At 63.3% G+C, this 27988-nt stretch overlaps 1 protein-coding gene across 2 annotated transcripts; it reads right to left on the reverse strand.

Moving 5' to 3' along the window:
- Nucleotides 1-2724: 2724 nt before the first annotated feature.
- Nucleotides 2725-27979, reverse strand: FURIN (furin, paired basic amino acid cleaving enzyme). Of its 2 annotated transcripts, XM_050967218.1 has the most exons (16): nucleotides 27783-27977; nucleotides 23244-23640; nucleotides 15161-15259; nucleotides 12518-12613; nucleotides 10885-11013; nucleotides 10467-10543; nucleotides 9882-9970; nucleotides 9420-9592; nucleotides 9136-9348; nucleotides 8579-8679; nucleotides 7672-7775; nucleotides 7269-7386; nucleotides 4885-5064; nucleotides 4659-4783; nucleotides 3872-3988; nucleotides 2725-3689 (listed from the first exon to the last, which is right to left on the reverse strand). In XM_050967218.1, exons 1-16 carry the CDS (start codon nucleotides 27848-27850, stop codon nucleotides 3133-3135), a joined length of 2643 nt encoding a protein of 880 aa, XP_050823175.1. In that variant the 5' UTR covers nucleotides 27851-27977; the 3' UTR covers nucleotides 2725-3132. The 2 variants fall into 2 exon arrangements, with proteins under 2 accessions (XP_050823175.1, XP_050823176.1); XM_050967219.1 differs by lacking the exon at nucleotides 3872-3988 and having other exon boundaries at nucleotides 27783-27979.
- Nucleotides 27980-27988: the final 9 nt, after the last annotated feature.

The raw sequence follows: 27988 nt of genomic DNA on the forward strand, positions 1-27988 counted from the left end.
CCACCCCATCTGGACTCCAGGTCCTTGAGTGCTAGTCCCTCCCCCTTCACCCTCCTGCTCATGGCAACTTCCCATTCCCCTCCCCCACGCTGCTTCTGCACTTGGACCCCCCCAGGCACCAGCCCCCACCCCCAATGACACCTGTTGGCAGCACCCAGGGCACCTCTGGCCATTTGAGCTGAACTGTGACCTCCTGCAGAAGTGGGCCCTGCCACTCTGCTGAGCCGGGGGAGGGGGACAGGGTCCCCCATGGTTTGGGGGCTGAGCTTTGTCCATCAGAAGGTGGCTCCCTCATACGTGGCCGGCTCTGCATCACTCCCACTCAGGCCTGGCCTTGGCCCTGGTACGTTAGGGGAATGGCTCCCTTGTGTTGGGGATGCTGCATAGAAAGCGGCTCTGTCTCCCCTCCGGCTGGCTCCAGAGTCACCCCTGGGGTCAGACTGGGCTCTGGGCCTCCCACTCCCCCCCCACCCCCCAGCCTGGGGGCAACAGGTCTGTCTGTGGCTGAGCCCGGCCTGGTTGGGTGAGGGATCTGGCAGGGGCTGGCAGCTGCTTTGGCTCAGCTCTGGGTGGTTCAGGGTCTGGCCCCAGAACTACTCACTGGGGTAGGTATGGCTAGAGGGCCAGGCCAGGCCTGAGGCTGTGGGTGAGCAGTCATCGCCTCCCAGGTAGGGGCTACGGGAAGACGAGGATTTGTCTGCAGCTTAAGGGTTAGGTCTAGGCTGGGGGCCAGCCCAGCCCCCAAGGGCCTGCACCCCTCATGCCCAGAGGCCTCAGCCTGGGTGGCTGGGACAGGGCAGGCAAGGCCAGGCTCCAAGTGCCTCACATGGCCCCAGCTTTCCCCCACACCGCCAGGAGCTTCCTCAATTAGTTCCTGATTTTGGTGGTTTCCTGAGAAGCAGCAGAAGTTTCCAGACATGACAAGTGCTTAGGGGGCCCCACGGCTGGGCCTTGGCTCTTGGGGGTGGGGAAGATCCTCCTCCCAGCCCCACTATGAGCTTGCCCCCACCCCAGCACTGCAGCCAGGGGACCCAGGCCCACCCTGGGGAGCCAGAGGCTGGACCAAGGCTGATGCTGGGATTCTACCCCACACCCTCGGCCACTGTGCTCAGAGGGAAGCCCGAGGAGCCCCAGGGGATAGCCCTGAGGCCAGGCTGGAACAGGCAGCAAGGGCAGAAGTGGAGGGGCCTAGGCAATGGTGCGCTGGCAGAGGGCACTCGGGTGGCTCCCACACCCCAGTGCAGGATGGGGCTGAGTGTAGGTGCTGCCCTGCCCTGCCCCAGAAGTCAGGTGTGAGCTGGTTTGGGGGTGGGCAGGCACCTGACCTGGGGCCCCCTACCCCAGCTGTCAAGCAGTTAACACATGACCCAGGCCCACAGTCCCAGGGGGCTGCTGCTCACAGCAAGGGGCAGGGCCCAGCATCTGGCTCTCAAAGGCTAGGGCTCCCACTTCCTGTCTCCTGCCCCACCGCTGTTCAGCCTGAGCAACAGGGCAGAGTGGGAAGGGGGGGCATACCCAGGCAGCAGCAATTCCCAGAGTTGAGGGGAGCACCAAGAGGAGGCTGGAGCAGAGCTGGCTGGCCCTTGCATCTGCCGCAGGCCAAGGGGAAGTGGCAATGAGGCGCGGGGGTGGGGGTGGGGGGAGAGAAGAGGCACAGCCTGCATGGGAAGGAGCAGGGGGCAGCCTACCCAGCCAGGCAGGGGCACAGAACATGCTCGGCAGGGGCTGGTTTGCATAGTTCTGAACATTTAATAACTCTCAGTCGCTCTAGCGTTATATCCACAACCATTAAATTAAAAACCAGGTGCAGGAGGCAACACCTGCCTGATTAAATTACAAGAACAAATTACTGTGCACCAGAAAGTGATGATAGAAAACCAGGGGTAGGGGACCCTGCCCCCGGCACTGCCTGAGCCTGCACAGGGGCTGAAGCACAGAAGCTGCACACGCAGACAAGGCCTGGGGGTGCAGATCTGGGCTTGGTGCTCAGGCCCCTTGCAGGGGGCACTTTATGCTGAAGCCCCTACTTACCTTGGCCAGGCCTCACCCACCATCATGAGCAAATGGCTTGTGAACAGGGAGGGGACGGGGAGGCTCCAGCTGGGGAGCAAAACAGATTGTCACCACCAGGGGAGGGGCAAGGCACACTGGGGGGGGAGGGTGGGCAGATACGCCATGACTTGCTGCCTCTGCACTGGGCTGGAGACTGGACCAGGCTGCATGGCCCAAGGCCAGAGAGCGCTGCAGGGCTGAGGGGAGGGAAGAGCAGGCGGCCCATGGGCAGCGGGCTGGGTACTTGGGGCAATGCCCTGGAAACTTCTCCAGCAGGTGAGGAGCAGTGGGATTGCTGCCGCCTGCCGCCGCAGGGCTGGGGTCCCTGGGACTGGCCCCAGGTGAGACTCTGCTCCTGGCCCTTCAGCACCGCAGAGCCTGATGCTCCCTCCTGGCCACTGGCGGAGCCCTGCCAGGGGCCTAGCCATTATTGCTGTAGAGAGAAGGAAACAGCTGCCACTCCTGGGGGGCCTCAGAGCTGAGGGAGCCCTGCTGCTCCCCAGGAGGGAAGAGGGTCACCGAGAGAGCAGGACTTGCCCAGTGCTCTGGGCCCAAACTGGGGCCAGGCCTGGAGAGCCCAAGGCTGGAAGGAGACAGCACATCACTCCCTCGCCACAGCCCCCACCATGGAGATGCAGTGCCCGGCCTGAGGGCCGCCAGCAGCCTGGAGAGCCAGCCCGAGCAGATAGGAGCCCCAGCCCTGAGAGACATGCATCTGGCTGCCCCTGCCCCAGCACATTGGTGTGACGGGCACAGGCAGGGCTGGCAGACAAGACCCTCACCAGGCCCATGCGGCTGGTGGGGGAGAGGGGGCCCCATGCTAAAAACACTTTGGCGAGTTAAAAGAAACCAGAGACTGGGCCTGGTTCTGTGGGGGTGAGAGCCCAGGACGGTGCCAGGGGGCCCTCCCTAGAGCAGGGCAGGCAGCCGCTGCCCTGGGCCAGGAGCAGAGGTGCCCACAGGACGGTGCCAGCACCTGGTGAAGCCCTCGCCTGAGCAGGACGAGGCAGTGTCCAGGGCCCCTCGGCCTTCCCCGCCCCAGGGGCTGTGCCAGGGCAGGGCAGGGAGGGGCCGGGGGGCTCAAAGGGCACTTTGGTCTCTGATGAAGGCAGTCCTCTCGCTGTGCACCTCACAGTCCTCACCCTCCGACTCGGAAGGCAGCTCCTCCTGCCACAGGTCGGCGGGGAGCCCCCTGTAGGAGATGAGCCCACTGTCCAGGGAGTACACCTTGACGCCCCGCAGGCTGAAGCCCGACCGCAGCTGCAGCACCAGGAAGACGGTGATGAAAATGAGCATGATGAAGACACAGCTGAGGCTGGCCACCAGGATGGCCAGTTTGGAGGTGGGCGGTGCCTCGGGCTGGCCCAGGGCAGGTGACGCGCGGCTGCTCTGCGTCTGGTGAGAGCACGTCAGGTCCAGGCTGTTGTAGTGTGAGTGGGCTGGGCAGCTGAGGCAGGCATTGGCCGTGGGCCCCATGCAGGTGGCGCAGGAGGCATGGCAGGGTACACACAGGTGAGGGGGGCTGGGCTCCACGCTGTTCTCCAGGGCGTAGTGGGCACTTTGCAGGCTGGGCACGAAGCCGGGGGGGCAGTGCTTCAGGCAGCTCTTCTGGTGCAGGTAGAATCCCTCCTCGCACACTGCAGGGACAGGGCTGGGTTAGTGCTCAGCCCGAGCTCTGCCAGCCCCAGACTGGCATACTTGCCCTACGGGCTGTGGCACCTCCAAGCCAGTCTGGATGCTTCTAGGCACAGCTCTGCCCACCCTCCCCAGATCCCTGGGCCTGGCTGTGCAGCAGCAGGGATCGAGCCCCCTCACTCACCCACACAGGTCTGGCTGGAGGTGAGGGTTTTGCAGCCGCTGCTTTCGAGCCGGTTGGAGAGGCTGGGGGGCTCTGTCGCCGTCCCGTACAGAACCAGCGTGAACTTGGTCAGGGTGCCTGCAGGCCAAGGGAGAGGGTGAGCAGCGCCCAGGGACCTGCCACTCGACTAACTCTTGCTAACCCACCAGGCGTTAATCCCAGTGTCTGGTGCCCTCTGCTGGCCACAGGGCCCATCATACCCCCTTCCACTCCCATGGAAATCCAGGAGAGCAGGGGGCAGGCTGTGCCCACAGGCTGCTGTGCCACTGCCCCACATGACCCGAGTGAGTGCCCGAGTGGGGCCCCAGCAGCAGGGATGGGGGCTCTGTGCTGACCCCGCCCAAAGAGAGGACACTGCGCCATGGGGCCTCTGCATCGGAAGTTTCCTCCAAGTCCCTCAGAGGCAGACCCAGGTTCCTCCCTACCCCTCTCCCAGGTGCTTGGCCTCAGGCGCCCCTGCCCAGTCATTGTGCTGCAGCCACCAGCACCCAGGAGCTACCACTGGAGCGCACGCATTGTGGCCACGGGGCGACCATCTCTCTGCTCAGCACATGGCACCTAGTATACACGATGCCAGCCTGCCTGTTGCGACAGTGTGCCGGGCCAGGCGGGCTCCAGCAGGAGGGGGACGCCAGTGGGGGGGTGCAGTGGGCGCCAGGGACAGCGGTAGGCAGGCGCCAGAGAGCTGGCTGGGTGGGCAGTTGGGGCCATAGCGAGCACCAGGGAGCCTGCAGTCCCTTGCACGCACCGTAGTTGTTGGCTTCGCTAGTGTTTTCAATCTCCAGCACCCAGTCACCGGAGGGGTCCTCGTCCCACGAGTGCGTGGTCATGAAGGCCCAGTCGTTGAAGCCGTCACCCGAGTAGTCGTGGGGCCTGGGGACGAGAGAGAGGTGGAGCCTGCCGCCTGAGACAGCCCGGGCAGCGCACAGGAGGTGGCCTGGGCAGCCCCCAGGTTGTGGCAGTCGAGGCCCTACCTGGGAGCCAGGAGGGTGGAGCGGGTGCCCATAGGGCTGGTGAGGTGGATGGCCAGGTCGCCACGCCGGTTGTAGGAGAGCGTTAGCCTGGCCTGGACGTGCTCCAGCCTGCCGATGGAACTGGCCTTCCCCAGGCAGGCATCCACCTTCCTCCGGACCTCCAGGCGCTTCCCAATGTCTCTGCAGAGCACAGGAAGTGGAGTCAGTGTGCAGCCAGCAGTGGATGCAGCCCCCCACTTGGCCCCTCCACACCACCTGAGCCGAGGTCCCAGGGAAATACCAACCCTGCTGCCTTCTCAACTCACAAGCAAGAACCCTCCAGAGGCCCCGAAGGGAGAGCAGGCAAGCAGTGCCTGGCATGGCCCTCCGCTGCCAGGAATGCAGCAGCTAGGGAGGCCCCCCAGGGCCTTCTGGCAGGGAAGCAGCAGCTTTAGATGCCAGCCATCCTGCTGCCTCCCTTCTCCACTGATCTGCTCCTGCTGCTCCCTTTCCAGCTGCCTTTCCCAGCTCCCCCCAGGCAGAGCTTCCCAGCTGCAGTGGCAGCAACACAGGCACAGCTGTGCTGATAACAGAACCCAGCCTGGGGTCCAGGAGCCAGGGGAAAGGGCAGGGCTGAGCAGCAGCTGACAATGAGCGTGTGTAGCAGTCAGACCTGGCCTGACCCTGGGTGCTCAGTGAGGGGGCCGGCTGGGAACGGGAGTGGCTGACGGTCCGATGGGCCCCCAGGTCAGAACACAGCCCCGCATGACAGGACAAGAGTTGGCATGAGCTTGGGAGATGAAGCTGGCTCTGGGGAGGAGCTAAGGTATGTCTGCACTGCAATGCACAGCTGCTGCTGGCCTGGGTCAGCTGACTCGGGCTCTGGGACCTCCCCCCTTGCACAGTCCCAGAGCCCAGGCTCCAGCCCCAGCCAGAATGCCTGAGCAGGGCCCGCTCCAGGCACCAGGTTATCAAGCAGGTGCTTGAGGCGGTCACTCTGGAGCAGGGTGGCACTTTCAAGTATTCAGCAGCAATTTGGCGGAGGGTCCCTCACTCCCGCTCAGAGTGAAGGACATCCCGCTGAATTGCCGCAGATCGCAATCACAGCTTTTTTTTTCTTTGGCGCTGCTTGGGGCAGCAAAACCCCTGGAGCCGGCCCTGCCTGTGAGCTGACACAGCCATGGGATTTTCTTTGTGGCATAGACGTTCCCTGAGAGGCCTGGCTCTGGGATGGACAAGATGGGACCTCCTGGGCTTTCCTGTGCCACAGCAGGCAGACAGCTCCCCCGGCTCAGCGCCAGCTCCCCCCACAACATGGGCACCACATTCAAACCAGCCCAGCTCCTGGAAGGCAGGGGGCTGCTCAGTGAGTGCGTCCGCCCCTCCTAAATAGCTGCACTGTGCCAGCCATGAATGGCTCCTTTCTTCACCTGCAGTTGAGACGGCAGCATCTCCAGAGCTCGGCTCCTGCTCTCTGGCCTGGGCACTGCATCTCCTCCCTCCCCCAAAAGCTGCCGGGCCCGGCCGAAGGCCAGCCGGGCCCGGCCGGTGCTGCAGTGAGCACCTGGGTCCTAGAGAAGCCCAGAGCTATGGGGCAGCTGCGGGGCCCTGGGTGGCCATTGACTGAGTTCCACACCCAGCATGCCAGGAGGCTGTGCTCGGCCTGGGCACTGGACACATGGCACCTCTGTGCTCTGCAGTGGAGGGGTGCTGGTGCCAGCATGGGTGATGAGCACTGGCAGATCCCAGGGTACCAGTCCTGGGAAGCATGCAGGGAGGGACAAGTGGAGCTAGAGATAGACGCCCCCCAAGCTCTATGGGAAGCACTCAGTGCCCCACTCCCAGCCACATGGGCACAGCGCAAGCACAAGTGAAAGGAGCTTCTGTGCGAGCCCTGAAAAGGCCCTTGTCCAGCACTGGCTCACGCTGGCTGCTCCCAAACCACAGCACCCGAGGGAGCGGCGCTAGCAAGCCACGTGCAGGCAGCAGAACCCAGCACCGCTCCACATGCAGGACGGGGACCAAGGTTCCCTCTGCACAGAGCAGCGGCACCAGCAGCGCTGGCCCAGCCACTCCCCAGGGACGGCAGATGGCCTGTAGCAGGCATGAGCCCCAGACTCAGGGCAGTCTCTGGAGCCCCAGTGCTCTCGCCGAGGCCTCTTTCCAGCTATTCCCGTCACCTCAGGGTGCCCAAAGCGCTGACCGCAGCCTGCCAAGGGGGGGAACGCAGGCCCCTCTCCAGCTCTGCCCCACGTCAGCCATGCAGGGAGCAGAGCCTGGCTCCGAGCCCAGAGCTGCCCACCCCAGCATGCCCGGGCTCTACCCAGGAGCTGTTGGACTGTCCGGACACGCTGAGGGCTGGGCACAGTGCTGGAGACCCCCCCCCGGGACACACCAGCCCTCACTTTGGCTCAGTAAGGATGTCGATGATGCACTTCCTCTGGGGTCCCACCGTGGTCCAGTTCCTGGCCAGGGTCACCATGGCCCCCGCATCCAGCAGGCCATAGCCATAGGAGTGGCTGACTGCAAAGAGAGAGAGAGGGTGAGGCGCAGGGCCCTGGGCGGACAAGGAAAGGTCCCTGGGGCCAACCCCTCTGGGCACTGGGGGATGCCTGTCACATGTTCAGCAGCCAGCCCTGCCCAAAGCGGGCCACGTGCCCCACTGGCTGGGGCCCCACCTGCCCCACTCCCCAGGTGCTCCAAAGACAGATTTGGGCACTTTGCTAGCACACGGGCGGGGCCTGTGGGGCAGCCCCAGCCGTGCCCAGATGATCACAGCCTGGGGGAGGGGGCTGGGCAGCACAGTACCTTTGCGGCCCACGCCATTGGTGGCCCAGTCGTTGGTGTTGAGATGCGCTGGCTTCGAGGTCCGCACCACCAGGTGCTGCATGTCCCGCCAGGTCAGGTTCTTACTGCAGAGACAGAGGTGGGTTTGGAGCATGCGTGGCCAAGGTCCTGCCAGGGCCTAACTGTGACCAAGTGGGACTGTTCTTAATGTTTCCTCTGAATACTGTGTGGCTGCCTCAGTTTCTAGCTGACACTCTGTCTCTTGGCAACTAATGACCGGGGCCCTTACCCCCTGCAAGGGGATGCTAAAGGTGTGGGAGAACAAAGAGGTCAACTGACCTCCTGGCCTGGGAAATGAACTCAGCAGAGGAGGAGGGGCTGGAGGGGGTTTCAGTTTGGAGCTGGCTGGGGATGGGAAGTGAGGGCAGATGGGGTTGTCTGGCTCACTGCCCCCCAGAATGGACCCGGCTGAGGGGTCCGGTTCTCTGTACCTACAAGCTCTGTTTTAGACCATATTCCTGTCATCTAATAAACCTCTGTTTTACTGGCTGGCTGGGAGTCACGTCTGACTGCGAAGTGGGGGTGCAGCACCCCCTGGCTTCCCCAGGACCCCGCCTGGGTGGACTCGCTGTGGGAAGCGCACGGAGGGGCAGAGGATGCTGAATGCTCCAAGGAGAGACCCAGGAGGTGAAGCCGTGTGAGCTTCTTGCCCTGGAGACAGTCTGCTCCAAGGGAGAGGAGGCTCCCCAAAGTCCTGACTGGCTTTGTGGGGAGCAGTTCCAGAGCATCACCTGGGGACTCCGTGACACTAACTCCTCACCCCTAGGTGGTGCCCAGACTAAATGCCCTGGGAGCCTCAGATCAGGGTGCTCCCTGTTCATGGGGCCATGGGGAACCCAGGCCCCCCACGGCCCTCGCCTGGCCTTACTTCGCTTCCAAGGTAAGCGCGATGATGCCAGCTGCCAGGGGGGCCGAGGCAGAGGTCCCTGTGTGTGACTCTGTGCACTTCTGCCTCAGGTCGGTTGTCACCTGCAGGGAGAGGCAAGGCATGAGACCCCAGAGTGCTCCCGGCCCAGTCCCTGTGAGCCAGGGTACTGCCACCACAGCCATAGCGCCGGAGGCGGGGGGGGGGGGGGGGAAGCAGCAGCTCATTTCAAACTCTGCTTGGGGGATGGGTCCCTCCCAACTGAGCTGTAGGCTGGGGGGCAGCGTGGATCCCCCAGCGTTAGCAAGAGTGAACCTGGGAGCAGCTCCAGGGGCCATAGTGTCCAGAAGCCTGGTCCCTCAGACCCCCACAAGACCATTTCCGGAGACAGGGCTCAGACCCACCAAGCGGCTGCCCTCAGCTCTCACTGGAGGTGCAGCCAGCACAGACTGCTGCTCCCAGCATGCCCTGATCCCGGCGAGGCGCCCAGCCAGCCCACGGAGAGAGAGCATGAACGCACACACTGCTCCCAGCCTGGCGTCCGCCTAGCCCGGACTCACAATCTGCTTCTCATTCTGGTTGCCGCTGCTGTAGGTGGTGGCGAGGGTGGAGGAGCAGGCCTCGCTGTACCAGGGCACGTTGCCGTACTGGGTGGTGCTGCTGATGGACAGCGTGTAGATGCTGTTGGTGTAGCCATCGCAGTTGCAGCTGTCATGTTCGCGGCCCCCGTTCCCAGAGGCCCAGACGAAGATGGAGCCCAGTCCCCCCCGGCCCTGTGGAAAGAGAGAGAGTGAGGCAGGCCCCAGCCATGGCAGCCCGCAGCCAGTCCGGCCCTTCTGCTCACCTGACTGACCCCTCGGAAGAACGCCTCCTCTGCCAGCCGGGCCGGCCCGTCCACTGTCTTGCCATCGTCCTCGGGGCCCCAGCTGGCACTGTAGATGTGGATGTGGTTGGGGTTTAAGCCCAGGGAGCGGGCCTCCACGGCATCGGTCACTTCCCCGTCCAGCATGCGCACACCTAGGGCCACAGGAGACGTCACCAGCTTTTCCAGCAAAGGTTCCGGGGCTCCCCTGCAGCCCCCTGGCTCCCCAGTGTGGAAGCCCTGGGATGAGCCTGGGCTCCCTGTGCCCTGCAAGCTTGTGTTTGCAGGCACAAGCCCCATGCAGGGTCTCCATCCCAGCCCGAGGTAGTGGGCTGAGAGGCAGGCAGGCAGGCCAGGGCCCCAGACTCTCACCCATCAGGCCTCAGGCCATGGGAAGCAGCAGGCAGAGGCTCTCCGCCAGCCCTGGGCCGGGCACACACCCACCTCCGATCTTGGCGTTGTAAGCCACTCCCACGCCACAGATCCCGTTGTTTGCCACAGCAGCCACTTCACCAGCACAGCGGGTGCCATGTCTGCACCAGGGAACAGCAACATAGCACGGTCAGAAGCAAAGCCCAAGGAGCACAGGCTGGGTCCCTGCAGCCCTCGCGGCCGAGCTGCAGCCTCCGTTGCTGCTGTACACACCCCCTGGAGCCATGCCACTGTCCCATCGCCCAGCCAGGCTGCCTTGTTCAGCGCCCTGGGTTCAGGAACCCGAGGAGGATGGCAATGAATGAGCCTGTGTCTGGAGAGGGGAGGCAGGAGATGGCTACAACTCTGCCAGGGCACAGGGGATGAGGACTCCCCACCCTGCCTCACCACCTTCAGACGCTCAGGGCCTGGAGCCCAGTTTCTTGTGCTCAAGCCACCCCAATAACCCCTGAGTAGAATCAGGCTCCCACCACAGCTGGGGCCCCTGCCTCCTCCTCAGCTCACCCCCCCACCTCCACCCCAGACAGGCTCTCTGAAGCAGCGAGGCCCCGCCCAGCCCACCACGCCCCCAGGAGGATGACTCCTGGCCCTCCTCACCTGTTGTCGTTCATCTGTGTGTAGCGAGGCTGTGGGTCTGGGTCCTGGTCATTCACATCGAAGCTGGCCCCGGGGTCCTAGAAGACAGAACCTCTGTCAGCTCAGCAGAGCCCCATGCTCCCTTCTGGGCCAGGCAGCTGCCCACAGCTGTGCTGTGGTTCACAGCAAGCTCACGGAATCACAGGCCAGACCCGGCTCGTGGCATGGGAGGGGGAGACTTCACTCCTCTAGCAGCCAGTGCTGCCTTGCCACACTTCTAGACTCCAGGGCCAGGCCCAAATCCTGCTCAGCCCGGGGCCATGTGCCAGGAGCCTCGGGCTGCAGCTGAGTGGCAGGTGTGGTTTTCAAAGACGACAGGTCCCAGCATGCTGTGCACCCAGCTGCGAACACAGCGCAGCACACTGGGGCCCCTACTCACATAGTTGTCCTCTAGGTCTGGGTGGTTCTTCTCAATGCCATCGTCCAGGATGGAGACGACTATCCCCCTGCCGGTGTAGCCCTGCTCCCAGGCCCCCCGCACGTTCAGGTCCCGCTGGTTCACGTTGTACTAGAGGAATGAGCCCAGAAACCCCCTGATCACACCCTGAAAGATGGGGGGGGTGCAACTCCCAACCAGGGTCATGGAGCAGCAGCAGCTCCCACAACCCACGGCTGTCTGCAAGCTACACTAACATACAGGTAACAGACCGAGTGCACCCCCATGCTACAGGAGATGTGCAATCAACTGAGCTGGTTTGGCCCTTCAGGGGAAATCGGGGCAAGTGGAAGGACCTCAAAGGATACTGCCCCACTATGACCAAGTGGGGATGTTCTTACTGTTTTGTCTGAATACTGCGTGCCTCAGTTTCCCTTATGTGTTACTCAAGTGTCTAGGAGGTGGTGGGACAAGGCTGTGCGATACTTGCAACTAGTTGGCAGTCACACCTGGCCTCTAGGGATCTCTGGCCCTGGCTTGGCCAGGCTGGATAATTGCTGAACCCTGGCGGCCCTGTGCTGCCCAGAGGCCTTACCAGGCAGTGCACAGGGATGAATACATCTGCTCTGGGTGGACAAGGCTGCCTGCCGGCACTGCAGGCGTGTGCTGCCGGGCATTGCTCGCCCACAGAGCACAGCTCAGACCAGCAGGGCAGAGCTCCTGGGGACACACCGCAGGGCTGCAGCCCAGAGGCTTGGGCTCAGAGGTGGTGGTGGTGGGGTGCATGCCTTGCCCTGAAGCACGGGTGGGACCCCTTGGGGTCTGGGACACTGAAGGGCTCCTCCGGGGCAGGTTTAAGAGCTGGGGCATAGCAGAGCCTGGAGATCCCTGATGGGGAGGATCTCGCATCTGGTGAGGGGCTGACATGCTGCGGGGGGAGGCGCTATCTGAGCAGGAATTGGCCCTGGCACTGCTAATCCCAGCCATGTGCCATTAGCTGGAATGAAGGGATTAAGTGGGGGCTGCAGGGCTGGGGAGCCACCCTCCCCAGCAGGGGATCAGTGACCCTCCTGGGCCTGGATGCGACTCTACCCTGGATTTAGCTACAGAGCCCCAGGACCCAAGCCCCCATCTCATGGGTGGTCAATCTTCATGCACCCCCAGCAGGAGAAGGGGACAGTGCAGGCAGGTTCCCAGGCACCAGATGACATTTACAGCAGGCGCTGCCCCCCGCTCCTGACCTGTCCCCCCCCCCACTATTCCTACAATAATGGGACCATAATAGTGAGGCCTGAATGAAAGCAGGAGTTTCCGAAGGGATGTAACTGCTCCCGTTTCTGGGCGCTGACTGGCCTAATGGATGGGGAGGAGGAAATGGTGCCTGGCCCGCCCCAAACAGCCTGCTGCAGAGTTCCTTCCTCCGAAGCAGCTGCTCCCAGCCAAAGGCAGTGACAGGACACTGAGCTGGATGGCACACAGATCTGCTCTCGTCTGGCCATTCCCATGTTCCAGTTAAGGAAACTGAGGCATGCAGCAGGGCGAGGCCTGGCACAAAGCAAAGCAATTGACTAGAACCCAGCCACTGCACCCCCTTCCCCACCATCCAGTGCAGCACACCCGAGCCGCCATCACCCACCAGGTACCACTGCTGAGGGAACTTGGGGTCTGCGGGCTCCGTGAAGGCGTCTCTCTTCATCCTGCGCTTTGCCACCTGCTGCTCCAGCCAATGCACCTAGAGACCGACAGAGGGGGGTGAAGAGCACCCCCTGCTGAGCAGATGGAGAAGCCAGCTCAGGCTTGAGCATCTGCTCCTCCCAGCAGCTACAGGCACCAGAGAGTGACCCCAGCGAGCCTGGCATGCACCTGCCACTGCCCTGGCCCCTGGCCCAGCCTCAGGCTACACAAGCCCCTCTTGCCCCAGGAGCGAGCAGGTCACAGGTGTCTGCCTGGCAAGGGCATGCTGGGGCCTGTGCAGTGCCTAAGGGGAGGGGACACTCCGGGAGGAGGCAGGCACACTAAAGGGGCAGGGCTGCACCTCTGTCCAGGGTTCAGCAGGGCCAGGACGGTAGGAGAAGGAATCCCAGTGAGGTGTTCTCTCACTCAGCGCAAGGAGCGGCTGCAACGGGTTGCCAACGGGTCAGCTCTGCTTCAAGGCCTGGCCGCCTATGGACGAGCACAGGCTCTCGGCTGGCGCCACAGGCAGCGTTTCACAGAGCTGCCAGCGCTGGGCCCCGGGCTGCTGGGCCAAACCTGCCACAGCCCCTGAGCTAAGGAGCTCTCAGGGCAAAGGCATCCTGCACAGCAAGGCCTCCGTCATCAGACGCTGCCCAGGAACCCAAGGCCCTGCCCATTCCCTGGGGAGCGCAGTAGCGGCAGAGCCCTGAATCCCTCCAGCCCGCAACTTCCCCCACTATACGGGCACCTCTGAAGGCACCACCAAAGTCTGTGGCCCATAGAGATCCAGGGGCGGGGGGGCAGGGGGAGGGCTAGAGAAACCAGTCTCCAGCCCCCTGCAGTCTTGAGGCTGGAGTGCCAGGTGAAGCCATGCCCCCTCCCCCCCGCACACATCCCCAGCCAGGGCCCCTGCGTTCAGCACTAGCCTTGGGGGAAGCCTCGTGCCAGCCCAGGAGCTCAGTCAGAAAAGGCTCCTGCCACGGCGACTGGCCAGGCACTGGGCGTGGCCCAGCTGCTCCCCAGGACAAGTAAGCGGAGCTGGTGACTAAGGGGCCTGGGGTGATCCCGGCAGAGTAGACGGCCGATTGTGGGGGCACAGCAGCGCCTGCATTCAGTCCCGTTGCCTGGGAACGGCTCAGGGGAGCTCTCAGTCTACGTGAGAAGTGGGCACGCTGGCGCAGCACCTGCACCTGCCTGAATGCCAAGTCCAGTACCTGACAACCCGGACCCACAGCCCCTGCTATTCCAGCCCTGGACCCCACAACTCTGCTGCTGCCCCAAACCCTGACCCACAGCCCCCTGCTATTCCAGCCCTGGACCCCACAACTCTGCTGCTGCCCCAAACCCTGACCCACAGCCCCTGCTATTCCAGCCCCGGACCCCCCAACCCAGACCCACAGCCCCCTGCTATGCCAGCCCTGGACCCCCCGCAACCCGGACCCACAGCCCCCTGCTATTCCAGCCCTGGACCCCACAACTCTGCTGCTGCCCCAAACCCTGACCCACAGCCCCTGCTATTCCAGCCCCGGACCCCCCAACCCAGACCCACAGCCCCCTGCTATGCCAGCCCTGGACCCCCCCCAACCCAGACCCACAGCCTCCTGCTATTCCAGCCCTGGACCCCCCGCAACCCGGACCCACAGCCCCCTGCTATTCCAGCCCTGGACCCCACAATTCTGCTGCTGCCCCAAACCCTGACCCACAGCCCCTGCTATTCCAGCCCTGGACCCCCCCCAACCCAGACCCACAGCCCCTTGCTATTCCAGCCCTGGACCCCCCCCAACCCAGACCCACAACCCCCTGCTATTCCAGCCCTGGACCCCACAACTCTGCTGCTGCCCCATACCCTGACCCACAGCCCCTGCTTTTCCAGCCCTGGACCCCCCAACCCAGACCCACAGCCCCCTGCTATTCCAGCCCCGGACCCCCCAACCCAGACCCACAGTCCCCTGCTATTCCAGCCCTGTACCCCACAACTCTGCTGCTGCCCCAAACCCTGACCCACAGCCCCTGCTATTCCAGCCCTGGACCCTCCAGCTCTGCTGCTGCCCCAAAACCCTGACCCACAGGCCCCTGCTATTCCAGCCCCGGACCCCCAAACCCAGACCCACAGCCTCCTGCTATTCCAGCCCTGGACCCCCTCCAACCCGGAACCACAGCCTCCTGCTATTCCAGCCCTGGACCCCCTCCAACCCGGAACCAGAGCCTCCTGCTATTCCAGCCCTGGACCCCCCCCCAACCCAGACCCACAGCCTCCTCCTATTCCAGCCCTGGACCTCCCAACTCCGCTGCTGCCCCCCCAACCCTGACCCACAGGCCCCAGCTATTCCAGCCCTTGGTCCCCTGCCCCCCAGTTCTGATGAGGCCCAGCTCACAGGCCGTCTCCCTAATGTGATCACAGTCCTGATCCCCTCAACTCTGCTGATGTCCCCAGCCCTGTCCTGTACCTGCCCATCCCAGCTCTGGGCACCACAGAGGCTCGCGACTGGGACCAAACTGCCATTGCCAGGTGGCTTAGCCCTTCATCAAGGAGCTTTCCAGCAGGGGTGGGGAGGGGCCCCACGGGCAGCCCTGCCAGCGGCACAGAGAGGCAGACACCACCTACCTGAGGCTCCCTGGCCAAATGGCTATGCCGGGACCGGTGCGGAGAGAGGGAACGTTTCACCACTGCACGGTGCTGGAAGTGGTAATAGTCACCAACAATCTGCAACACAGAGAACGTGGGTGAGGCCAGCAAAGAGCCCTCCAGCCCCCTCCCGCAGGCTCCCCAGGGCCCAACCTGCCACGCCACCTGGGGGTACACAGCAAGTCTGGGCACAGCCGGGATTGGGAGCCCAGACTAGACTTGCCCCATCCCTGGCCCTCTTATTACACGTCCTACAGTGCTGAGAGCTGAACGGACAGACAGCCCCTGCCCACAGAGCAGAGGAGAGCAGGGAGGGTCACAGGAAGTGCTTGGGCAAGCCATGGGCTAGCACCTGGGGGTCTGCACACTAGACCTTGGCTGGGTTTTGGTTTCTTTCACAGTAACTGAGTGCAGCAGCTGGGGGTGGGCCAAGGGAGAGGGTGCAGTGAAGGAGGGGAGGACTGGAGCAGCCAGTCAGAGCCCTGAATCAACCCTTCCCTCCCTTCAGGGATGCATCCGGTCCCCACAAAAAGTGGATCCCCCCAAGGCTGTGGCCCTGGAGCCTGCTGAGGGGAGGGGCACAGGATACCCCCTATGCTAGCAGCCCCTGGGTCACGGGCATCCCCGTGCCCTGCTCTGTGCCTGGCTGGGGTGGAGGCTCCAGTGGTGAACATGAAGATCGAGTCCCAGCCCAGCCTCCTCAGCGAGCCCGGCCAGTGCTCCAGGGGCAGGTACTGGACAGAGCTTCCTCCTGCTCCCCAGGAGAAAAGCTGAGCCTAGCAAATGGAGCTGCTGGGCCTACCCCTCTTCCCCCCCACAGGGGAGGGGCCTGACTCCAGCACAACCCTGGCTCCCCAAAGAGCCTCCCCGTGGGTTATTTTTAAACCCTTCCCTCTCCAGCCCCGTCATTCCCGTACACCACCCCACGCCCTGGAAACTGGCCGTGAGTCAGCCTCCCTGCCCTCCACCCTGGCCTTCCTCCTGGGCCTCAGCCCCAGCTGCTGCCCGGCCCCAGGGGGGCATTGTGGGAGTGATCTGGACAATACAGCCCTATGGCAGGGCCTCTCTGCTGCCAGGCCATAGCCAGGTCCAGGCAGCTCTGGCTTTAACCCGGCACTCCACACAGCAAGCCGCCCCCACTGCCCCCTAAGCCAGTGCTTCGGGGGACATGGGCCCAGGAACACACATTGGTAAGAGACAGACCATCCCTCCCACCCCCACCTATACAGAGAGCCCTGGGGCCTGCACCCATATCCCCACTGTGCCAATGGCCACTTGCCTCATACAGAGCTGCAGCCCAGCCTGCCAGGATGCTGCCCCAGTAACCCCTGCCCTGAACCCCCACATCTCTGCCTGACCGGGACAGGAGGCCACGGCCCAGGGCCATGCCTGGACGGCTCTTCTCCTTCTGAGCTGGGACCTCCTCAGCTCAGCTGCTGTTTGGGAGCAGCCAGGTTTCCCCAGCCTCCACTCCCCAGCAAGGGAACAGGACGCCCCATCTACTTTAGACACCCCCCAGAGCACCCCAGTGAAGCGAGCCCCTGAGCGCTGCCCATAGGCTATGCTGGCTGGGGTAGGAGCTAGGGCTTGTTCCTCCACCCAAAACCATGTCCACTCCCTGGCGAGTGTGCAAGCCCCTTGCCTCCCCAGGGAGCGCCCGCTGCCAAGCAGGCCTCTGAGCAGGGTGCACGCTGCACTGTGAGTGCGTGGGGCAGCCCCCAAGCCAGCCCGCACAGGTACAGCCTTCCGGAGCCAGGCAGCAGCACCCACAGACCTTGCTACTTACAGCTCCCCAGCCCAGCCCGGTGAGGCCGGCAGCTTCCTCCCCAACGGCCAGCCCTTGCTCTTGCCGCACCTGGCTGTTCCCACCACCCCGGGAATAAATAAATAAAATAAATTAATGGAGATATCCTATCTCCTAGAACTGGAAGGGACCCTGAAAGGTCATTGAGTCCAGCCCCTGCCTTCACTAGCAGGACCAAGTACTGATTTTGCCCCAGATCCCTAAGTGGCCCCCTCGCGCCATCCCCCCGCAGGCCCAGTGCGCAGGCATATCCTCTGCTCGGCCACACTGCTCCCTGCTGGGCGAGGCCTGTGCCTGAGCAGGGAGACACCGCTGCCCTGGCTGCAGGGAGTGCAGACTGCAGGCTCCTCATGATGGGGCAGGCAAAGGGCACAGAGCCTGGTATGCAGGCAGTCCTCAGGCTGGCTCAAGGACCTGCTCTGGGCCCCTGCAGGAGGCCAGCCCTGCTCTTTCCACCCCAGGGCAGGGCTGAGCAGTGGTGGACTGCTCCCCACCGCACTTGGCTGGCTCCCAGGAGGGGGAAGCAGGTGGCCACTGGCTGGGCCCATCCCTACGAGGCAGGTCTCTGGTGGAAGTCTCATGCCCTGGCCCAGCCTGTGTGTCACTCCTCACTGCCATCCCCGGGCACCACAGCACCCCTCCTGACATGCCCTGGCTGGGACATGAGTTGGGGCAGTCGCTGAGCCATAGGGGAGCTGGGCAGGGGCAGAGGTGACTGTGGGCCCCTCGGATTCGTAGGGAAAAGGCTGCAGGCAGTGTCCTGCCCAGCTGGGCGCCTGCAAATCCTCCCAGAGCAGGTGCTGGGGCCCAGGTAGAGGCAGCAGCTGGGCTCTGCTCCCCCGCACAGCCTCCCGCTCAGCACAGGTGGCTGCACAGCCTGGCTCCCTGCCCAGAGCAATCACAGCACACACCAGCAGCTCCCGCACAAGCACATGGGTGGAGACTGCAGCCCCAGTCCCCCACTTTCACCATGGGCTCCACAGCCCCCTACTTCCGCCTGACCCACGGCCCCAGCCAGAGAGCTGAGCACTGCCCTGCCCCATGCAGCCCAGAGCGGGAGGGTGGCCATGGGCTCCAGCAGCTCTGAGTTCGAGGGGCTGCTCTGCTGCAGACGCCCTGTGTGACCTGGGCGAGCCCCTTCTGTGCCCCCGTGGCAGTGCACTGGGGGCAGGGCTATGGTGCCAAAGGCCAGAGACTGGCCCCCATGCATCCTGTCAGTGGGGCCGTGGTCCTGCCCAGGCACAGGGCAAAGGATGCGACCAGCGCCACGTGATACGGGAACTGGGGGAGAGAAAAGCTACTTGGTTTCATAAGTCGCCCTTGGCCCAGCAAGTGCCACGTCGCACCTCGCCTGCCTGGGCCAGGAACAGGGGCCCATTGTTTCCCAAAGCAGCTCCCAGCTCTGCCTAGTCACCAGATAGGATTACGGTCTGCCCGGACCGAGCAGCGAGCTAGCAGGCAGCCCAGCCTGAACCCTGCTGCAGAACAAACCCCTAGCGCCGAGTGCCCCCCGAGGCTATGGGAATGCACCGTGTTCAGGGCAGGCCCAAACCCTTCATCCCCAAAGCCCACCCCTCCACATCCCAACCCTCTGCCCCAGCCCTGAGCCCCCTCCCACACACCGAACCCCTCGGCCCCACCCCCACCACATGAACGTTGTTGTGTGTGACATCACCTTCCTACGGGTGCACATAACAAAATTCATCCTGCACATGGACATAAAAAATTAGAGGGACACTGCCAAGCCTGTGTCCTGCCCCCTCTGAGCCTCACCCCCAGTCCCGCGGGCCTCCTGCCAGCTGGGAAGCCCAAGCCAGACTGGTGCCAGCCCTACCCTGCTGGGACCAGTGTCACACTGGTCTGCGATGCCTCATCAGGGAATTAAACCAGAAAAAAGCCATCTTTCCACTGTGCTGCCAAGTGAAATAACTGCACAGGCTGGGAGGCAGCCCCCTCCTCAAATCCACGCAGCTCTGCTCTTCCCTGCATGATCTCGGCACCAGCCTCAACAGCTCCCTGGCACCAGCTGCTGCTGCACAATAGGAGGGATGGGAGGGCAGGAGGCAGCACGCTACCCAAGCAGGGGTTTGACCTACTGCCCTGGCCAGGGGACCCTGAGTTCATAGCTTGCATTTGGCAGAGGGGTCTGTGCAGCCCCAATGCACTCTGGGACCTGCCCCAGTGGGATGGAGACCATGGGGCACGCCAGGAGACACAATCTGAGTAGCAGGGCGTGACGAAGTGGGACTGTTCTTAATGTTTCCTCTGAATACTGTGTGGGTGCCTCAGTTTCTGGCCGACACTCGGTCTCCTGGCAACTAATAGCCAGGCCCTTCCCCCCTGCAAGGGGATGCTAAAGGTGGGGGAGAACAAAGAGGTCAGGTGACCTCCTGGCCTGGGAAAGGAACTCAGCAGAGACGGAGGGGCCGGAGGGGGTTTCAGTTCAGGGCTGGCTGGGGATGGGAAGTGAGGGCAGACGGGGGTGTCTGGCTTGCTGGGCCCCGTTTTCTGTACCTACAAGCTCTGTTTTAGACTGCGTTCCTGTCATTGAACATATCTCTGTTTTACTGGCTGGCTGAGAGTCACGTCTGACTGCAAAGTGGGGGTGCAGGACCCTGTGGCTTCCCCAGGACCCCGCCGGGGTGGACTCGCTGTGGGAAGAGCACGGAGGGGCAGAGGATGCTGAATGCTCCAAGGAGAGACCCAGGAGGTGAAGACGTGTGAGCTTCTTGCCCTGAACAAGTCTGCTCCAAGGGAGAGGAGGCTCCCCAGAGTCTTGCCTGGCTTGGTGGGGAGCAGTTCCAGAGCATCGCCCGGGGACTCCGTGACACAGGGCACCCCACAGAGCAAGCTGGGGCACTGCCTCTCCACCTCTGTGGCCAGCACTGTCCTGCGGGGACCTCCTAGCAACAGCCCAGGCCCAGCAGTAGCCAGCACTGTGGCCCATAGACCAGGCAGCTTCACCCCCTGGCCCTCCAGAAGCCAACCCAGCAAGCTCTGCAGCAATGCAAGCTCCAGCCCAGCTCTCCCCAACTCGCCTGTGTAGCGGCAGGCTGAGCCCTCGGGCCCCAATGCTCCACAGCAAGCATGTCCCCCCTACCCCTCCGGCAGCAGAACCAGCCCCACTGCCAGCGAGGAGGCAGCTGCAGGAAGAACAGCTCCGGGAGCAGAGGAGGAATCCTGGCACCAAGGGGCACTGGCCTCAGTGCGGGGTTTGAAGCTTTCACTCCAATTCGAAGATCTGCCTGAACCTTCAGGGCAAATGCCAGGCCTCCCCGTGCCACATCCCCCCCGACAGCCTGCATCGTCAGAGCAAACGCCAGCCCCCGCAGTGCCATATACCCCCACCCCGCACCGTCAGGGCAAAAGCCAGGCCTCCCCATGCCACCCCCACTCAAAGCCCAAACCGTCAGAGCAAACGCCAGGTCCTCTCGTGCCACTCCCGCGCCACAGCCCGGACCATCAGGGCAAACGCCAGGCCCCTCCATGCCACACACCCCAGTCCGAACCGTCAGAGCGAACGCCAAGCCCCTCCAAGCCACCCCACCCAAGCCCGAACCATCAGAGCAAATGCCAGACCCCCCCATGCCACCCCCCCGCATCGTCAGAGCAAATGCCAAGCCCTCCCATGCCACTCCCCCTAGCCCGCACCATCAGGACAAATGCCAGGCCCCCCTGTGCCATCCCCCAGCCACAGCCCAAACCATTAGGGCAAACACCAGGCCCCCCCGTGCCACCCCCCCCCAAGCCCGAACCATCAGAGCAAATGCCAGGCCCCCCCGTGCCATCCCCCCAAAGCCCGAACCGTCAGGGCAAATGCCAGACACCCCCCACACCGTCAGAGCAAATGCCAAGCCCTCCCATGCCACTCCCCCTAGCCCGCACCATCAGGACAAACGCCAGGCCCCCCCGTAGCACCACCCCCAGCCCGAATCATCAGAGCAAATGCCAAGCCCCTCCGTGCTGCCACCCCCCACCCCCAGCCCACACCCTGACTGCTCTGGGACGTGCTAGCCCCTGCCCCCATCCACAGCAAGCGCACGTGGTCATTGAGCCCTGCATGCGGGTCCCTTTATGAGCCAGCAAAAAGAGGCACCCGGGCTATTCTGGAGGCAGCTGCTTTCCCTGCCCCCCAGCTGGCTGCAGCCGGATGGCTCAGAGCAAGATCCCAGCCCTACCGCTACCAATTGTGAAACTTCCTGAGGGATTTCAACACCCCCCCCCCCCACTTCCTTCCTGGCAGAGCAAGAGCCCTGCACCCTGCTGGCTGAGGAAGGCCTTGGGGGGCATGGAAGCCCACTACTCAGACACCCACATGCACTCCCCACCCCCAGCTCTGCAACCCCTGCCCCCAAACCACGCCAGGGCAGGTGGGACTGGGCCAGTCGCTCTCCTTGCACGTGCCCCGTGAAGCCCTGGAACGGGCACAATGGCAGCAGTGGTGATTTTCACCAGAGGCTTCACTCCACACACTGCGTGAGCAGGGCAGGGCAGCTGTGCAAGGACAGAGCCAAGAGCCCCGACTGGACCTGGGCAGCCCAGCCCCCAACCTAACACCACCCTGGGTGCCCCTCTCTTACTCCTGGGGGGGCTGTAGGAGAATGGCCAAGAATGCAAGGGGGTTGGGTTCCCCTTCCCCGAAATGGGAAATGGGGGACAGGGGGACTCCCCACAGCCTGAGGCCCCAGGGCACAGCACAGCCCGATCCCATGTCACTAGGGCAGAGCTCAACAGCAGCCAGTGCTGCCAGGGCAGGTGCAAGGGCAGAACCTGACCTGGGCAGCCAGCCCCCCAGATCATGGCCGCCTCAAGCCCCTGCTCCCCACTAGTACACAAGTGCTCCTGAGCACTCACTCTTCAGCCAGAGGAAGCCTGGCAAACTAGCAGCACCCCTCCTGCCAGGGCAGCTGGCAGTCCTAGCCAAGTGGCCCCCTGGCCGGCAGTGCTTTGCCAGGGCTCCCAGGAGGGGCAGGGAGACATTCCACAGAGACAAAACAGGCAGGGAGCAGGGAGTGCAGCACAAGCTGGCTCAGGGGGCCCAGGCAACCCGTCTCCACCCAGCCTTAGGTGGTGGCTCCTGGCCACCCACTGCTAGGCCCCAGCTGGGTCACCCAGAGGTGCATGCCTGGTAGCACTTCATGCTCTGCTGGTCACACCGCTGTGGGCTGCATCCAGTGCTCCCGAGAACACGTCACATTTTCCCACAACACTTGAGCAAGAGAAAGCGAGGACGCCAGTGCCCTGGGGGCAGCACTCCCACCGCTGCTCAGGAGCCAAGGGCTCAGGGACTGGCCCGGAAGAAAGAGCTGACACCAGGACAAGAAAACAGAGAGCCAGCCAAGTCCCCGCCCCGCATGTCGCACGCTCCAGCACGCAAAGGAGCTGCCAAGGCCAGGGCCCCACCTCCAGGAACATCTCTGGAGAGGTGCCTTCACTATCATTGGTGTGAATGGCAGCCGTGCCCCCGGCACGGGGAGCGGGCACTGAGCATGGACAAAAGTCCTGGGCCTCAGCCAGTGCTGCAGAGATAGCAGGGGCTGCCAGGCTCCCAGCACAGAGATAAGGAAAGGGACAGCAGAGCCAATGGGGAAGTGACAAGTCCCACACAGCCCGCTGAGGGGCGGCTGCGGGCCAGGCCTGGTGCTCAGCCCCCATGCCCACACGCTGATGGAAGGGAAACAGGGCCCGGCTGACACAAGCGTTTGCAGAGGGCATTCCTGGGGAAGGACACAGGAGTCATTGTCAACAACCTGCATGACCAGATCTCCCCCAGCAGGTTGCAGCACCTGCCACCCCGCACGGGATGCTGGACCTTTGTGCCCAGCTCACTTGAAGGGGAGCAGCTGGCAGGGGTCCTGGAGACTCACCCAAACACTGCTCCTCCTGATGCAGCCACCCCACAGCTCTGCCTCGCCCACTCAGTCTGCTGGGGGTGGGACCTGAGTGCATCCCAAGTCCCCAGTCTGTGGGCAAGTCAACTCCAGGCTGGGCTAAGGGGCAGCCAGGGGGTAGGCCCTGCCCCTAGCCCACACCAACCCAGGAGTGCCAACGGAGACCCTGCCAGAAGAACTGCACTGACAGGGCCCCAGGCACCTGCTTGGCATTGCGCAAACAGACTGCCACTGCCCCCCAGGGAGAACTGCCCCACATGGCGCCCCAGGAGCCAGAGGGCCTGCCAGGGGCAGGCTGAGCACCAGGCACACAGGACTGGTGGGGGTGGGGGTGGCTCCGGCTCCAAGCAGGGAGAGGCTCACTCACCGGCCCAAGGTTGAGGAATCCATGCTTCCTGGCCAGCCTGTCAGCCTCCTGTGGCCCCCTTGGGACAAGCACGGCCCAGGTGTTGGTGTAGACGCGCTGGCCTAGCCCCTCCTGGGCCAGCAATGCCACCACCACCACTGGAGTCCACAGCAAGAGCAGCAAACGGGGCCCCAGATCCATGAGAAGGTTGGAGCCTCTCGCCGGGGGCCCAGGAACACCAGTGCCCAGCAGGCACCCCTCACTCAGCGCAGCCAGGCGCTCCGCCGTTCGCTCTGCCCGGCTGGCCCTCCAGCCGGCCTGGGGCTCATGGGGACGACATCCGAGCAGCAGGCTGAGTGCGACGAGCCGAGGAACTGGAGGCAGGGGCTGGACCGCACCACAACCGATCAGAGGTCCCCTGGAGGAAGAGCAGCACAAGTCACGGCTGAGCCTCAGCCCCCCAGGAAACACAGCGCTGCCAGGAGAGCCCGCCCAGGCCCCAGCGCACAAGCCCAGAGCGCAGTCCTTGACAGGAGGGAGCACAGCGCCCCATGGGGGGTGAGCTGCGAATCCCCCCCAGAGGGGCCCTGCCCCCGGCCCAGCTCCCAGCTGCAGAGCTCCAGGAGGCCAGCCTCATCTCACACTGTTTACCCTGCTATTGGCCAATGTATGTTTATGCTCTAGGCTTACAAACAGGCAGCCACAGCCAGCAGGGAGCAGGGCAGGCAGTGTTTGCTGAAGGAGGGGAGAGGACAGCAAATGGCTCCCTCTGCCCAGGCAGAAGCAAACAGCAAACCCACCTCAAGCACCCAGCTCGAGGCAGACCCAGGACCGGCACTAGGGGTTTGAGCGCCCTAGGCGGATGGCAATTTCGCCACCTCGCACGCTGGTCCCGCAGCTCCGGTGGAGCTGCCACAGTGGTGCCTGCGGAGGGTCCGGTGCTCCATGGATCTGGTAGAGCTGCCGCAGTCGTGCCTGCGGGCGGTCCACCGGAGCCGCGTGAGGAGCCGATCGTCCACAGGCAGGACTACGGCAGCTCCACCGGAGCCGCCTGCCGCCCCCTCCAGCAAAACGGCGCCCACCAATTATTCTGGCGCCCTAGGCGATTGCCTAGGCTGCCTAAATGGTAGCGCTGGCCCTGGGCAGACCTCACCTGGACAAGGGGCAAGCAGCCAAACCACGGAGGAGGCGGGGGAGGGGGGAGAACCTCTCCATAACCAGCAAAAGAGACAAGCAGCCCCAGCGCCCCTCTTCCACCCACAGAGACCTTTAACCAGCTCCCTCGCTCACAAGGGTGCTGAGAAACCCGGAGCCAGGCGACCCGGGAGAGCTGCTTGGTGTGGGAGCACCAGGCTCAGGAGACCCCAGCACCAGGTGACTGCTCCAGCGAGGCCACCAGACCCAGGTGACATGGGCCCCAATCCCATAGCACAGGCATGGCCACGCCTGGTCACGTTCAGCTTGAAGTCACATGGCCCCTGGCTTGGGAAGGGGATGGGGACACAGTCTGACTGCCATGCAACAAGGGCACAGTCACTCAACTCCTAAGCATCAAGGCTAGGCACTGGGGGCAAAACCCCATGGATCCAGGTGAAAACCCGGAAGGGGGAAATGGGGAGCACACGGAGCGCCTGGCTAGCAGAGGCAGCAGCATGGTCAATGGTCTGCGGGGAGATGTTGCATGCAATGGGTACTGAGTTGCTGCGGAGAATTCCTTCTTGGGTGCTAGCTGGTGACTCTTGCCCACATGCTCAGGGTTTAGCTGATCGCCATATTTGGGGTCGGGAAGGAATTTTCCTCCAGGGCGGATTGGCAGGTGCCCTGGAGGTTTTTCGCCTTCCCCTGCAGCGTGGGGCGCGGGTCGCTTGCTGGTGGTTTCTCTGCAGCTTGAGGTCTTCAAACCATTTTTGAGGATTTCAATAACTCGGTCCTGGGATAGGGGTTGTTATAAAATTGGATGGGTGGGGTTCTGTGGCCTGCCTTGTGCAGGAGGTCAGACTAGATGATCAGATTGGTCCCTTCTGACCTATGAGTCTATGAGTCTATGAGCATCAGCCTGTAATTGCCTACAGATCAAAGAACCCACTGATGGCAGAACCCCCCTCCCCAGCTCAGCACCACCTGGCGTCCCAAAACAGTTTACATGTTGGCACCCTAATGAGACGTAATAATGGTGTGTGAAAGAGGCCTAGGGGAGAATGGGGGCACAGCCCCTGGCATGAGGCAAGGTGCTGCAGGGAGTCCTTGTATTAGAGGGGGATGGGGTAGCCCATAGAGCCTGGGGAGATGGAGAAATGCAAAGAACCCTGACGAAGGCTGTGACCCTTAGTTACAGTTCAGCGGAGGATTATTGCAGGGGATATGAGTGGCCATAGGAGGGCGAGAGGGGCCCATGCCTCGGCCACCTTGCAAGGGATGAAGGGCTGCACCGAGTGGCATGAAGTGCCCGTTTGGGGCTGCACTACAGACCCCTGGCCGCCCAGCTCCTGGAGCCAGGTGATGTTCTAAACAAAAGGAGCGATTCCCACAAAGAGCCTAAGCTCTAAGCCTGGGAAAGGAGCAAACAGCAAAGTTGTGATGGCTCAGGGAGGGGGGTCCCCATGTTCCTCAATGGCGGGTTAACACCACTGTCCACTACTCTGGGGGCCATGCCACCATCCCCCAGCCAAGGGCGGAGTGCAGTGAGCCTGGCCCACCCACTGACTCAGACACATTCTGGCTGCGGGGCCCTGCTGTCACCCTGCTTCTCTCCCAGGGTGTGGGGTGGAGGGGGACCCATACCCCTGCTCCTACCTCTCTGAAAGGGTAAGGCTCCCCTTGTGACTGCCCTTCTAAGTGGGGGCAGGGCTGATGAGTGGAGCTGTAGTGTACCATGGAATGCCAGAGTCTGGCCCCAGCTGCCCTTGCCATAGGGATGGCCAGAGCAGGGCTCGCCCTGGCCCCATCTCCCACATAGACAGGCTCTCGCGACCCCCTAGCACTCAGTGGGTGCCTGTTTCCATGGAGCAGGAGGGCTTAAATTTCTTATGCTAGGGCCCAGAGCCCTGTTGAGAGTCACCACACAGCCTGCGGTGCCTGCCCCTAGCAACTTGCAGCCCTATAAACCACATGGGGACACCCTGGGGCATGGGGCAGAGGACAGCTGTGCACAAGCACAGAGGAAAGGCGTGGGAGGGGAGGATGGGCACAAATGGTTGTTATGGACACAGAGTAGCTCAGCCAGTGATTCCAGGGTGGCTCCCACCTGGCTGTTCTGCACCGGCAGCATCACAGCTGAGGCTACACCACAGACCTGACATTAGACAGGGCACCCACATATAACTGGGTGTGTTAGCCATTGCAGTGTCTCCGCCTAGCTCGAACCCTGCCTGCTAACCTCTGGCACTTAATGACAGCCTGTGGAACTCACCAACACTAGATAATTACCCAGTCCAGAGCAGAGACGTGGCCAGCCAGACTTCACGGCCCAAAACAAACCACGTCCTCTTGATCCATGAGAGCAGCCGCTGGGGCAGCCAGTCCCTCCTCACCCCCTGTCAACTGCCCAGCTGCCCACCTTCTGCGGGTACAGCACTCCCACCTCCAGCCAGGGCTGCTCCAGTGCCCACTGATGGCAGCAGATGCTTTACCCAAGTGGGGGCCTGAGTGGGAGATGGAAAGGCTGCTCTCTCCTGCCAGGAGCACCTTCCAGCCATTGATTTCCTCCCCAACCCCCCAAAAGACCCATGTTCCTGAAGAATGGGGGGGTCTGGACCACAGAACTGCCCATCCCCACAGGAGCAGTAAGGAGCCACCTGGCATAAATGGGAGTAAGAACTGCCACTTCTAACCGTCATTTTAGAGCGACTGGCAGTGCAGCGTGCCAGGGCTTTCAGCCCCTAAGACCATCCAGCCTGCCCCAACTGCCCAGCGGTCCAGCTGGGGCCCTCCCTCAGCTCTGGCAAGTTTGGGGCACTAGGTTTGAAGATGCTTTGGGGTCCCCAAGCAAAGCTCCCCTCAGCTCCACCTTCAAGCACAGCTTCAGTGAAAGCCCAGCATGTCCAGGGGACCAGAGACACCATTCAGAAGCCAAGACACTGACGGGCGGTGGCTTTGGGAAGAACCTGAGTGCACTCCCTGGGTCTGTTCCCACCTGCTCAGAGCACACAGCTCCCAGCCTAGAGCGAGGTGCAGCGAACACAAGCTGCCCTGAGAGCTGGAGGAGGGGGCTCTGTCCTGTCACATGGGGCAAGGCTGCCAGGTTGAGGTCTGTGGGGTCATCAAAGAAGCAATGTCCCACTATGCAATGGGGCCACCCCACAAGTGTCACTTGGGACAGAAATGATTCACAGTTGGCCCGAGCCCTGGCTGAGCAGCAGCGCCATCGCTGCCCAAAACCAAGCCCCAGAGCATTCTCGCACACACCCACAGCATGGCCCCTTCTGCTCCAGCTAAATTCCCACCTTCCAGACAGTCCCAGCTACCCTTTGCCCACAGCAGGAAGCGCCAGGCTAAGGCCTACAAGCAGTGCTCCCCCCCAGCACAGACATTTCCTCCAGCCTGACTCACCCACTGGCTCACCAGCAGGAGCTGCTCCCAGACAGCCCTGTTTCCACGCCTGCACCCCAGGCCAGCTCCCGGGTGCCCATCGCGCCGGGCAGGACTGGGAGTCGCTGGGAAAGGCTCCTTCCCCCTCGCCCACAGGGCGAGGAACAAGTCGCTGGCCCCGCTGGCGAGGGGCAGAGGCAGGCTCTGAAATGGGGTCCCGCGGGGCTCCCCTGACTGGG

The sequence above is a fragment of the Gopherus flavomarginatus genome, chromosome 9, assembly GCF_025201925.1.
Source record: "Gopherus flavomarginatus isolate rGopFla2 chromosome 9, rGopFla2.mat.asm, whole genome shotgun sequence".
Classification (NCBI taxonomy): Eukaryota; Metazoa; Chordata; order Testudines; family Testudinidae; genus Gopherus; species Gopherus flavomarginatus.

What these genes read in the sequence shown, in the direction of transcription:
- FURIN (XM_050967218.1), bottom strand. Translation starts at nt 27,850, where the DNA reads ATGGGCACCCGGGAGCTGGCCTGGGGTGCAGGCGTGGAAACAGGGCTG. An exon ending in TTACAACGCCAAGATCGGAG is followed by an intron (nt 9,593 to 9,881) that starts GTGGGTGTGTGC and finishes CTGTGGCCCTAG; the next exon opens with GTGTGCGCATGCTGGACGGG. An exon ending in TAGCGAAGCCAACAACTACG is followed by an intron (nt 3,989 to 4,658) that starts GTGCGTGCAAGG and finishes CTTGGCCTGCAG; the next exon opens with GCACCCTGACCAAGTTCACG.